The sequence below is a fragment of the Bombina bombina genome, chromosome 1, assembly GCF_027579735.1.
Source record: "Bombina bombina isolate aBomBom1 chromosome 1, aBomBom1.pri, whole genome shotgun sequence".
Classification (NCBI taxonomy): domain Eukaryota; kingdom Metazoa; phylum Chordata; class Amphibia; order Anura; family Bombinatoridae; genus Bombina; species Bombina bombina.
Genome location: NC_069499.1, coordinates 1,135,992,507 through 1,136,005,890, shown reverse-complemented (window position 1 = coordinate 1,136,005,890; position 13,384 = coordinate 1,135,992,507). Strand labels below are relative to the sequence as shown.

The window sequence follows — 13,384 nt, the reverse complement described above, 5'->3', positions numbered from 1 at the left end:
GAGTTTCTGAGTTATCTGCTCTTTCTTGTGAATCTCCTTTTCTGATTTTTCATCAGGATAAGGCGGTGTTGCGGACTTCATTTCAATTTTTACCTAAGGTTGTGAATTCTAACAACATTAGTAGAGAAATTGTTGTCCCTTCATTGTGTCCTAATCCTAAGAATTCTCAGGAAAGATCTTTACATTCTTTGGATGTAGTAAGAGCTTTGAAATATTATGTTGAAGCTACTAAAGATTTTAGAAAGACTTCTAGTCTATTTGTTATCTATTCTGGTTCCAGGAAAGGTCAGAAGGCTTCTGCCATTTCTTTGGCGTCTTGGTTAAAGTCTTTGATTCATCTTGCTTATGTGGAGTCGAGTAAGTCCCCGCCTCAAAGGATTACGGCTCATTCTACTAGGTCAGTTTCTACTTCCTGGGCTTTTAAGAATGAAGCTTCTGTTGATCAGATTTGCAAAGCAGCAACTTGGTCTTCTTTGCATACTTTTACTAAATTCTACCATTTTGATGTTTTTTCTTCTTCTGAAGCAGTTTTTGGTAGAAAAGTACTTCAGGCAGCTGTTTCAGTTTGATTTGTCTGCTTATAATTTCAGTTTTTTTCATTATAAGATTAAAACTTTTTGATTTGGGTTGTGGATTATTTTTTCAGCGGAATTGGCTGTCTTTATTTTTATCCCTCCCTCTCTAGTGACTCTTGCGTGGAAGTTCCACATCTTGGGTATCTGCTATCCCATACGTCACTAGCTCATGGACTCTTGCTAATTACATGAAAGAAAACATAATTTATGTAAGAACTTACCTGATAAATTCATTTCTTTCATATTAGCAAGAGTCCATGAGGCCCACCCTTTTTATGGTGGTTATGATTTTTTTGTATAAAGCACAATTATTCAAATTCCTTATTTCTTATGCTTTCGCTCCTTTCTTATCACCCCACTTCTTGGCTATTCGTTAAACTGAATTGTGGGTGTGGTGAGGGGTGTATTTATAGGCATTTTGAGGTTTGGGAAACTTTGCCCCTCCTGGTAGGAATGTATATCCCATGCGTCACTAGCTCATGGACTCTTGCTAATATGAAAGAAATGAATTTATCAGGTAAGTTCTTACATAAATTATGGGTTTTTTTTTAATGTAATCCAGACAGATATAGGAATTCTATAACTATTAACTTGTTTATTCTAGCAGGGTGAAACCTGATTATTTCCAATTGGAAGGCTAAGAGAGCTCCCTCCTTTGTATCATTCAAGAAAATTTCGATCAATAATTTTGGAACAACTTTCGCTTCCTAATTGCTCTGATAAAAACTTGAAAAACTATTTGCATAAATGGGAATGTATTATAACCTATCCGCTGGAAGTTCAGCTACAATTGATTACTGCTTTAAAGAAATCAAACCTATTTACCCTTCTGATCCAGGAAGGGAATTACCTTTGGTGTGGGCTAGTAGCAGAGGGGTGAGATTTCTAGATTTTTTTTTACTCTCTCTATAGAGATAGAGTTATTTTCAGTTCTTGCCTGTTGATTTTATGATATACGAAGCTATATATATATATATATATATATATATATATATATATATATATATATATATATATATATATATATATATATATATATATATACACATACACACACACACAAATGTATTAAGTACTGGAGTGTTTTCAACACTATTACAAACAGATGAAGTCCGTAAATAATTGTAAAAAAATCTAATTAATTGTGGAGTAAATACCTCACTGTACCGTTCTGCTAATATAGCAACAGAACCTAAGTCGTGCCCTCCAAAGGATACTCAGAGGCTCCTTCCAAACACTTCAGCTCATGACAACGGCTCCTAGATCTGGCCGGAAGAGGACGTCACTCGGTGACAGGTATAGTGTCCGAGATGCTGCTCCTACGAAGCTGAAATCAATCCTCTCAGCAAAATAAATATTATTGGGTTTGATTTATTTTCCTTAAAAATAACAACACTCTGAATCTAAATATAGTACTCAGAGGTATGCTGTGTATCTTATTTAGATAGTATTTGATGTGCAGTTTAGATCTTGTTAATACACAGATTTGACTGATGTAACCTGTTGTATAAATAGCACTTCTGGTTTTCTCTGTAATCGTGTTACACCATGTTGTGTTGCTATATGACAAAAGTAAGTCTGTTTTTCTTTTTTTCTGTATTGAGTGTTGAATAATAAATAAAAAAACAAAACTTGACTATAATCTCTACGGATCCAGTTTTAGTATGGTTTTTGGATCAGTTCAGAGTAGGTGGGGTCCTCAAGAACAAATATTTAGATCTCAGTTTTTATTGCTCAAAAACCTGTAAACCCCTTCTCAGTCAGTCTTTTGTTTCTTGAGTTGTCAAAAGACCATCCCTGGAAGTGGTTTCCAATATGTCAAAAAATTGTTGTAACAGGGAGTACAATTATCAGAATGTGCCCTATTGTATTTATTTCCTATTGTTAGATTTTTAGTAGGAGGTGTGAGGTATTAAAGAGATAAATTCTTTCACGATTCAGATAGGGCATACAATTTTAAGCATCTTTCTAATTTACTCCTATTATCAATTTTTCTTAATTCTATAATATACAGAATAAAATTCTCATTGAATAGCACCAAAAAATGTTTCTTTATTAAATTCAAATTTCCATCATTACAAAAACAAAACAAAAAAAGCACAAGAAAAATTTACATCCTCTTTTTGACCAACCTGGGATATGTTTGTTAATGCTCACCTGAGGGACACGCCCCCTCCTTGGAGTGGGCTTAATTTATGATTTGGGGATAAAGTTGGACATTCTTTGGTTCTTTCCTGCCACATCATGCTTCCATACGCTTTAAACTAGTGTGTTAAACTGACACGTGTGCCTTAAATAAAGAGGATTCATTAACTATTCTATGTACTACAAAATAAAAAAAAAAAATACTAAAAATTGAAAAATGTGCAACATTAGTTTGCTACCTGCAGCAATTGACTATGAATAGGGCTCTGGAGTGCAGCCATTTAAAAGGATTTTAACACAATTTCTGAAGCACTAAGTCTTTTAGCCATCAAAGAGTGACTATCTCTGACAGCACAATTGCAAGATTATATAGTGTATATTTTTTTTACACTTCTGGTGTATAAAACAAGCATAATCATACAACTAGATACTATTTCTCTTTAGTCAACAGGAATAAGCAAGTTATTTTCCTTTTGTTTTTCTGGATGCTAGCTGCACCATTGAAGATTACTGCAATTGCTACCCTGTTCCAAAAGTCAGGGTGAGGAGGTGTAGATGATGCCTTTTTATTTCCTAATTTGAAAGTGTAAAATATAGAATAATTAACACCTCAGACAGGTACATAATCTTGCATTTACAGTCTAAGAATCTTGGTGGTTTACCTACTCCTGGTTTGCCACTGGCTAATTCAGTGCACTGGAGAGGCAGATAGTCTTAGCACATAATGGGTAAATACCACCACTGTAATTTTGAATAATTAGGCTGTCAACCCATCTAAAACCATAGGAGCCCACAATATTTTGGTTTCAATTTGCTGCATAATGTGTGGCCGTTACTGTATTAAGCAACCACACAAGCCACAGCCCAAAGCTCCATATACAATAAGGTAGTGTTTGTGTGGGTTGTAAAGCCTGAAAGAATTGGCACTCTTAACAAGGCCTGAACAAAAGTTCATGCCGCAGTCCATTCCTGTGTCCACTAGAGCTCCTCATGGACTCGCTCCTCCTCGGTCTTCAACTTGAGCTCCTCCGCAGTGATCTTCCCATCCTTGTTACGATCTTGATTGTCAAACATTTCGGTAATAGATTTTTCTCTGTCCACTCCAGGCAAAAAGCGTCCTTTTCCCTCATCGACCTGGGCCTTCAGAAAGGTTGAAAACTGAAGAAAATGATAACAAAAAGGAATCGATTACAAAAAGAAAACATGCCTGTTATGCTAAACTGAAACATTTACATAATTAAACAGATGCACTATATAACAATACATTAACCGGGCAGTGATTTTACAAATTCTGATTAGGTTTTGAAAGTTTCTGTATTATTTTTATACTTTGTAAAAGATACACAGAAATATAATATAAAACAGTGCAATGTAATTTTTTGTATAACAGAGAAAATACAAAGTGGGAGGGACAGGAGAGTTCCCAGGGTATGTCTGAAGCTCTATCACAATTTTAAAATGAAATGCTGTAAGCATTTTACACAAGCTAGAGTCCCTGAATTATCTTGCCAGCTGTATGCAGGATACGTTTGCTCAAAATTCACAATACACTTATTAAACTGACAGAAAAGTAATGTACACTAAACTAGAGGCAAACAAAAGTTAAATTGGAGTGAAAACGTTTCAGTTTAAATTTATATTTGCTGCAAATTCAGAGGGAATCAGAGTAATGGGTAGTGGCACAATTTTAACCAATGGAAGTTAGTCACAGGGCTGCCGCAGGTGTTGTGGAGACCAGTCCCTAGCATCCTCGTGTTGGAACATAGTTATACTCCACATACAAAACAAATCATCTGCTGTCATGCGTACAGCACTGGATTGTCTGTCCTTTTTCTGCAAAGTCCAGTAGTTTGGGTTCCTATTAGATAAGAATGGGGTTTATAAAAAATGTAGGCACTCATGTTAGCCTATACGCTATTAGTAGGTATACTTGATGTACATAGTAGTCTGGACACTATTTTGACAGTCATCTTTATTTTGAATTGGGCTGCAAGAACCTTAGATTACTTTTACACCCTAGGTTTTATTAGCATGCACCTTTGTTGGGAGCATTAAGGTTTTTTTAGTGCTCATCAGTTCTTCCTTATTTTATGTGTAGTGCTCTATATAAGGGGTCTTCATGTAGATTTCTGTTTAGCTCACATCGGCTTGTTTTCACGCTTCATTTGTTTAGCGCACGTCAGCATTTTTTGTGCCCGTTAGTATGTGGTGTTTTTTTTTGCGCCTAGTTTAATTAGTGCGCATCAACTTCTTGTTGCACCTTGTTTGTTAGCGTGCGTTAGGTTAGTTTACTTGCAAATAGAGAGTTCTGTTGCGTGCTGCTTAGATGTATGCGTGTCACCCTTTTTTAGCACGTTGTTTTTCCCAACTAGTTTTTGGTTATCATCTCTGCATTATTGTGCTGTGTCAAGTTAGCACTCCTCCACTGCTGGATGGATGTTTAACGCTCCTTTGCTTGCTTTAGCCATATCTGGTGGAGGGGGTAAGATTTTAAAGACTGACAAGAGCTGCTTTTTGGGTGTAAGGTTCTATGCGTATCTTGCCTATATTCCTTATTTAAAGATTGTAATGCTTAAATCATCCTATATAAGGCCAGGTTTGTTTGTCCAAAGCCGTCATGCGCAGTAGAGAAGGATCAGTCAGTGAGGATCAGATAGCAGACTGTGGGCAGGGGAGCGGGTGTGGCAGGGCCGTGGCCAAGCGGGTGCGAGTGAGACCGCAGCACTGCAGAAAATGGCCCGGGTTTAAGGACTAGTTAATTTATATTTGGTAACCACATTAAATTTTTCTGTGGTTTTCATTTTTAAGCCTGTTTTTCTCCCCTACATAATGGAGCATACCACTAATGTTAGTTTCCTAGAAGCTACACCCACTGAACACTTTCCTACTAATATTAAGTGTGTTTTTTGTAAGCTTGTTGATAGAATACCTGCTGCTCAGCTTTGCAAATTTTGTATGGATCATCTAATGCATTGTAAAATCAGACTAACGCTGCTCTTCCATCTAAGGGTATCTGCCATCCTTGTTTGTTCTATACCAGGGAAGTCACCAGAGGTTTTTCCAGTCCCTGATGCTATCTCAAATAATTTCTAAAGAGTGGTCTAAGCCTGGTATCCCCAGGGCCGGCGTTTGGTATCAGGCAACCAAGGCAGCAGCCTTAGGGCGACCCAGCAGGGGGGCGCAATTTAGAGCAAGCAGCCCGATTTTTTTATTTCTACTTTTTACGTCCCACTCCCTTATCTTTTTTCGATCAGGCTCAGCCAATTTGCATTCATTTCTAAGGCAAATTTGGTAAAAGTGCACCATCGCAGCGCATGGCACACCCCCTACGGTCCCGATTCCCGACCAACCAATACCGCACTGAACACCGACCCAGACCCACCCACGCAGGGTAAACTCCCGGATATGCAGGATTTCATAAACTCTGACTGGGAGGACAATAAGTTTTACCGGTGAGTCTCCCCAAGCTGCAGACATGCAGTGACAATCCAGTTGTTTGATGTTGACGTAGTATATACCACTCAACAGTAAATATACTAAATAATATAAATTACAGAGATTACCGACCGTGCACAGTACCACAGTGATCATTTCCATGGGCTACCTTGCTTCAATTTTTTTTATAGCGGAGCTTTATCAGGAGAAATTAGTGCAAGGGAAGTAATTAAGGAAGCTGCATTTGCTCAATATTTGAGCAGCAATATGAGCCCATGCTTGATATTGACAAGAGAAACTCATTTCCAGCACAATCACCCCTGGCAGTAATTATTGTGTTCAGCGGCAATAGAAATTCTTCCTTTGCTGCTGCACTAGATCTAAGCATTGGAAGTGATTATTGGGAGTTAGATGGTTTCTGGCTATTATGTTATACTTTATATTAACAAAACAATTTCTGCATTATTGTAGGATTGAAAGTGTATAGGATGTTGGCATGGTTACCTTGTAAGTAAATAACCAGTTGATTGCTAAAGTGGTAGCCTGTGGGTTTTATTATATATGATTAGGTATGAGAAATTTATATATATATATATATATATATATATATATATATATATATACACACACACACACACACCTTTTTTAGTGCTTGTGTAAGTTTATAGATGTGCTCTGTGTCACTAGCATCTTGTGATGTACTAATTAACTGTAAAATAATCAAAATCAGATTAACAGTATGATTTTATGGGGTATATTTCTTCATTAAAGTATATCTAAAGAATAAAGCAAATTAGGTAATAGAATTGGAATGTTGTTTAAAATTATATTACCTACCTTAATCATGAAAGAAAATGTTTGGGTATAGTGTCCCTTTAAGATCAATGCCAAGAATATGGCATTAGCAGTTCTGAACAGGAGAGCTTTATAGTTTAAATCATAGTGAGCTGATATGGTTTTTAAGTCTAGGCTTTTGTCCCTCGCTTTTTAGGTGGAAAAAAAAAAGTCTTGTTTGGGCCTGGTCTGGATGCTATTATTTGTACTGTGACTGAAGGTAAGGGAGCTTTTCTCTCTCAGGACAAGAAGTCTAAGGGTAAATTCAGGGCTTCTAAACATTTTCGTTCGTTTCGTCAATCTAGGAACCAAAAAGTACTCTTCCTCCTCTGAAAAACAGGGTTCTTCCAGATTTTCCTGGATACCAAATCCTAATTGAACAAGTCAAAACAGCCTTCTGTTAGGTGGCAGATTACGCCTTTTTCCGGGAGCTTCGCTTCAATCCGTCCAAGATCCATGGGTTCTAAATATACTGTAGTTTCCCAGGGATACAGAATTGGTTTGAAATTGAAGTTTTTTTCAGTTTCATATTTCAAAAGAATCCTGTGAAGGCAAAAGCCTTTTATCAGTTAGTTATCGATTTGGAATCTATAGGAGCAATAGTCCCAGTTCCAAAGTTGGAACAGGGTCAGGGGTTTTCTTGTTTCATTGTTTCCAGTGACAACAGCTAGGAATTATACGAGCCATGGAAAACATTAATGGTCTACCAGCCATATGTTCTATAGCATGGAAGTCCAACTTTTAAATATGGTTTGCAGATTTCCCCCCCCCCCACATGCTAGTGAGCACATTTTAGAATTTCTACTAAGCAAAACAAAAATGTTAATGCCTATTTAAGCTCCGATTTTGTTGTTGTTTATTTTAGAAAGAAATACATCAAAAGACTACAGATACAAGCACAGCCATTTAAAGAGAGACGTAGGTAGGTGTTCACATATACAAAAGCAATAGCTGGGCTCCCTTTCAATGTAGGGCATCCATTCTATGAGGTGCTAGCAGGTTATGCCTAGTTAAATAAATAAAAAACTTGTGTAGTTTGCTAAAATTCTTAGCGGTGTGTTCTATTTGTTTTTTTTATTATTTAAATAGAATTTTTTTTTAATAAAGCTTTTTGAGAGGAAAAATAAAAATATATTTTCTATTTAAGACACAATTATAATCTAAATGTTATTTGTCCTGAAATAAAGATTAGTTTTTAATTATATAGCAAGCTGCTGTATATGCATGGCTGTAATGTTTTATTTTATTTTTTGGTAAATTAATCCATTAACAATGTCATGCTATCCCAGAGGTTTCTGTAAGATTATTTTGGGCAATTAAAAATCTTGAAGATATCAAATATTATTGGTTTTGTAGTTGTCAAAACTGTGAATTTGTATGTGCAGAAATAACATGCCCCTTCTTCACAGCAGAATGTTATAAAATAAACAAACATACAGAGTTGAGAAATAGACTGTAAAGTGACATAACCATGAAAGAAAACTTTTGGGTTTCAAAGAACACAAATTTTTAAATTTACTTCTATTATCAAATTTGCTTCGTTTTCTCGGTATCCATTGTTGAAAAGCATATATAGGTAGGCTCAGAAGCAATGCTCTACTGGAGACTAGCTGAACATTGGGTGAGACATTGACAAGCAGCTAGCTGACAGAGCGTTGCTTCTGAGCCTACCTATGTATGCTTTTAAACAATGAATACCGAGAGAACAAAGCTAATTAGAAAAGAGAAGTAAATTTGGAAAATTGCATGTTCTTTCTGAATCATTAAACGTTAATTTTGACTTTACTGTTCCTTTAATGCCATTGCTCCCTGCAAATCTATGTTCACAGGACCAACCTATACTAAATTTCAAGGAGCTCACTAAATAGAAGATTGTTTTGAGTGTAATAGATCTGCTCAATGACCTAAGTGTGAAGAGGGGTAAGCATTAAAATAAGGTTATTGTTTTACTTAAGTAATACTAATAATTCTTATTATTAAAGGTAATTTTCTTTCATGTAATTATCAAGAGTCCATGAGCTAGTGACGTATGGGATATACATTCCTACAAGGAGGGGCAAAGTTTCCCAAACCTTAAAATTCCTATAAAACAGAATTTATGCTTACCTGATAAATTACTTTCTCCAACGGTGTGTCCGGTCCACGGCGTCATCCTTACTTGTGGGATATTCTCTTCCCCAACAGGAAATGGCAAAGAGCCCAGCAAAGCTGGTCATATGATCCCTCCTAGGCTCCGCCTACCCCAGTCATTCGACCGACGTACAGGAGGAAATATGCATAGGAGAAACCATATGATACCGTGGTGACTGTAGTTAGAGAAAATAATTCATCAGACCTGATTAAAAAAACCAGGGCGGGCCGTGGACCGGACACACCGTTGGAGAAAGCAATTTATCAGGTAAGCATAAATTCTGTTTTCTCCAACATAGGTGTGTCCGGTCCACGGCGTCATCCTTACTTGTGGGAACCAATACCAAAGCTTTAGGACACGGATGAAGGGAGGGAGCAAATCAGGTCACCTAAATGGAAGGCACCACGGCTTGCAAAACCTTTCTCCCAAAAATAGCCTCTGAAGAAGCAAAAGTATCAAATTTGTAAAATTTGGCAAAAGTGTGCAGTGAAGACCAAGTCGCTGCCTTACATATCTGGTCAACAGAAGCCTCGTTCTTGAAGGCCCATGTGGAAGCCACAGCCCTAGTGGAGTGAGCTGTGATTCTTTCAGGAGGCTGCCGTCCGGCAGTCTCATAAGCCAAACGGATAATGCTTTTAAGCCAAAAGGAAAGAGAGGTAGAAGTTGCTTTTTGACCTCTCCTTTTACCAGAATAAACAACAAACAAAGAAGAAGTTTGTCTGAAATCTTTAGTGGCCTCTAAATAGAATTTTAGAGCACGGACTACGTCCAAATTGTGTAACAAACGTTCCTTCTTTGAAACTGGATTCGGGCACAAAGAAGGTACAACTATCTCCTGGTTAATATTCTTGTTGGAAACAACTTTCGGAAGAAAACCAGGCTTAGTACGCAAAACCACCTTATCTGCATGGAACACCAGATAGGGCGGAGAACACTGCAGAGCAGATAACTCTGAAACTCTTCTAGCAGAAGAAATTGCAACCAAAAACAAAACTTTCCAAGATAATAACTTAATATCTACGGAATGTAAGGGTTCAAACGGAACCCCTTGAAGAACTGAAAGAACTAGATTGAGACTCCAGGGAGGAGTCAAAGGTCTGTAAACAGGCTTGATTCTAACCAGAGCCTGAACAAACGCCTGAACGTCTGGCACAGCTGCCAGCCTTTTGTGAAGTAAAACAGATAACGCAGAAATCTGTCCCTTCAGAGAACTTGCAGATAATCCCTTCTCCAAACCCTCTTGTAGAAAGGATAAAATCCTAGGAATTTTTATCTTGTTCCATGGGAATCCTTTAGATTCACACCAATAGATATATTTTTTCCATATCTTATGGTAAATTTTTCTAGTTACAGGCTTTCTAGCCTGAATAAGAGTATCTATTACAGAATCTGAAAACCCACGCTTTGATAAAATCAAGCGTTCAATCTCCAAGCAGTCAGTTGGAGAGAAACCAGATTCGGATGTTCGAATGGACCTTGAACAAGAAGGTCCTGTCTCAAAGGTAGCTTCCATGGTGGAGCCGATGACATATTCACCAGGTCTGCATACCAAGTCCTGCGTGGCCACGCAGGAGCTATCAAGATCACCGAAGCCCTCTCCTGGTTGATCCTGGCTACCAGCCTGGGAATGAGAGGAAACGGTGGGAAAACATAAGCTAGGTTGAAGGTCCAAGGTGCTACTAGTGCATCTACTAGAGTCGCCTTGGGATCCCTGGATCTGGACCCGTAACAAGGAACCTTGAAGTTCTGACGAGACGCCATCAGATCCATGTCTGGAATGCCCCATAATTGAGTTATTTGGGCAAAGATTTCCGGGTGGAGTTCCCACTCCCCCGGATGGAATGTCTGACGACTCAGAAAATCCGCTTCCCAATTTTCCACTCCTGGGATGTGGATTGCAGACAAGTGCCAGGAGTGATCCTCCGCCCATTGAATTATCTTGGTCACTTCCTCCATCGCCAGGGAACTCCTTGTTCCCCCCTGATGGTTGATATAAGCAACTGTCGTCATGTTGTCTGATTGAAACCTTATGAATTTGGCCTTTGCTAGATGAGGCCAAGCTTTGAGAGCATTGAATATCGCTCTCAGTTCCAGAATGTTTATCGGGAGAAGAGATTCTTCCCGAGACCATAGACCCTGAGCTTTCAGGGGTTCCCAGACCGCGCCCCAGCCCACCAGACTGGCGTCGGTCATGACAATGACCCACTCTGGTCTGCGGAAGCTCATTCCCTGTGACAGATTGTCCAGGATTAGCCACCAACGGAGTGAATCTCTGGTCCTTTGATCTACTTGAATCGTCGGAGACAAGTCTGTATAATCCCCATTCCACTGTCTGAGCATGCACAGTTGTAATGGTCTTAGATGAATTTGTGCAAAAGGAACTATGTCCATTGCTGCAACCATCAATCCTATTACTTCCATGCACTGCGCTATGGAAGGACGAAGAACAGAATGAAGAACTTGACAAGAGCTTAGAAGTTTTGATTTTCTGACCTCTGTCAGAAAAATTCTCATTTCTAAGGAGTCTATTATTGTTCCCAAGAAGGGAACTCTTGTTGACGGGGAAAGAGAACTTTTTTCTATGTTTACTTTCCATCCGTGAGATCTGAGAAAGGCTAGGACGATGTCCGTATGAGCCTTTGCTTTTGACAGAGACGACGCTTGAATCAGGATGTCGTCCAAGTACGGTACTACTGCAATGCCCCTTGGTCTTAGAACAGCTAGAAGGGACCCTAGTACCTTTGTGAAAATTCTCGGAGCAGTGGCTAACCCGAATGGAAGTGCCACAAACTGGTAATGCTTGTCCAGAAAAGCGAACCTTAGGAACTGATGATGTTCCTTGTGGATAGGAATATGGAGGTACGCATCCTTTAAATCCACCGTGGTCATGAATTGACCTTCCTGGATGGTAGGAAGGATCGTTCGAATGGTTTCCATTTTGAACGATGGAACCCTCAGAAATTTGTTTAGGATCTTGAGATCTAGAATTGGTCTGAATGTTCCCTCTTTTTTGGGAACTATCAACAGGTTGGAGTAAAACCCCATCCCTTGTTCTCTTATTGGAACTGGATGAATTACTCCCATCCTTAACAGGTCTTCTACACAATGTAAGAATGCCTGTCTTTTTATTTGGTTTGAAGATAATTAAGACCTGTGGAACCTTCCCCTTGGGGGTAGTTCCTTGAATTCCAGGAGATAACCTTGAGAAACTATTTCTAGTGCCCAAGGATCCTGAACATCTCTTGCCCAGGCCTGAGCAAAGAGAGAAAGTCTGCCCCCCACCAGATCCGGTCCCGGATCGGGGGCCATCCCTTCATGCTGTTTTGGTAGCAGTGGCAGGCTTCTTGGCCTGCTTACCCTTGTTCCAGCCTTGCATCGGTCTCCAGGCTGGTTTGGGTTGAGAAGTATTACCCTCTTGCTTAGAGGATGTAGAAGTAGAGGCTGGTCCGTTTCTGCGAAAGGGACGAAAATTAGGCTTATTTCTAGCCTTAAAAGACCTATCCTGAGGAAGGGCGTGGCCCTTTCCTCCGGTGATGTCTGAAATAATCTCTTTCAAATCAGGCCCAAACAGTGTTTTGCCCTTGAAAGGGATGTTAAGCAATTTTGTCTTGGAAGACACATCCGCTGACCAAGACTTCAGCCAGAGCGCTCTGCGCGCCACAATAGCAAACCCTGAATTTTTCGCCGCTAATCTCGCTAATTGCAAAGCGGCATCTAGAATAAAAGAGTTGGCCAATTTAAGTGCATGAACTCTGTCCATAACCTCCTCATACGAAGATTCTTTATCGAGCGACTTTTCTAGTTCTTCGAACCAGAAACACGCTGCCGTAGTGACAGGAACAATGCATGAAATTGGTTGAAGAAGGTAACCTTGCTGAACAAACATTTTTTTTTAAGCAAACCCTCTAATTTTTTATCCATAGGATCTTTAAAAGCACAACTATCTTCTATGGGAATAGTAGTGCGTTTGTTTAGAGTAGAGACCGCCCCCTCGACCTTAGGGACTGTCTGCCATAAGTCCTTTCTGGGGTCGACTATAGGAAATAATTTCTTAAATATAGGGGGAGGCACAAAAAGTATGCTGGGCCTTTCCCATTCCTTGTTTACTATATCCGCCACCCGCTTGGGTATAGGAAAAACATCGGGGGGCACCGGAACCTCTAGGAACTTGTCCATCTTACATAATTTCTCTGGAATGACCAAATTTAAACACCAAAAAACTCTTAGCCATCTCCGTGGAGATGTTGCCTGTGCAACGGCAAAG

At 39.1% G+C, this 13,384-nt stretch overlaps 1 protein-coding gene across 1 annotated transcript in view; it reads right to left on the bottom strand.

Annotated features, from left to right (window-relative positions):
* Window positions 1-2,607: 2,607 nt before the first annotated feature.
* FKBP10 (FKBP prolyl isomerase 10) overlaps window positions 2,608-13,384 on the bottom strand; it is a 54,798-nt gene continuing 44,021 nt past the window's right edge. The window contains exon 10 of the mRNA XM_053698844.1: window positions 2,608-3,878. Coding sequence (XP_053554819.1) covers window positions 3,699-3,878 — 180 coding nt within the window. The 3' untranslated portion in view covers window positions 2,608-3,698. The remainder of the gene's footprint in view (window positions 3,879-13,384) is intronic.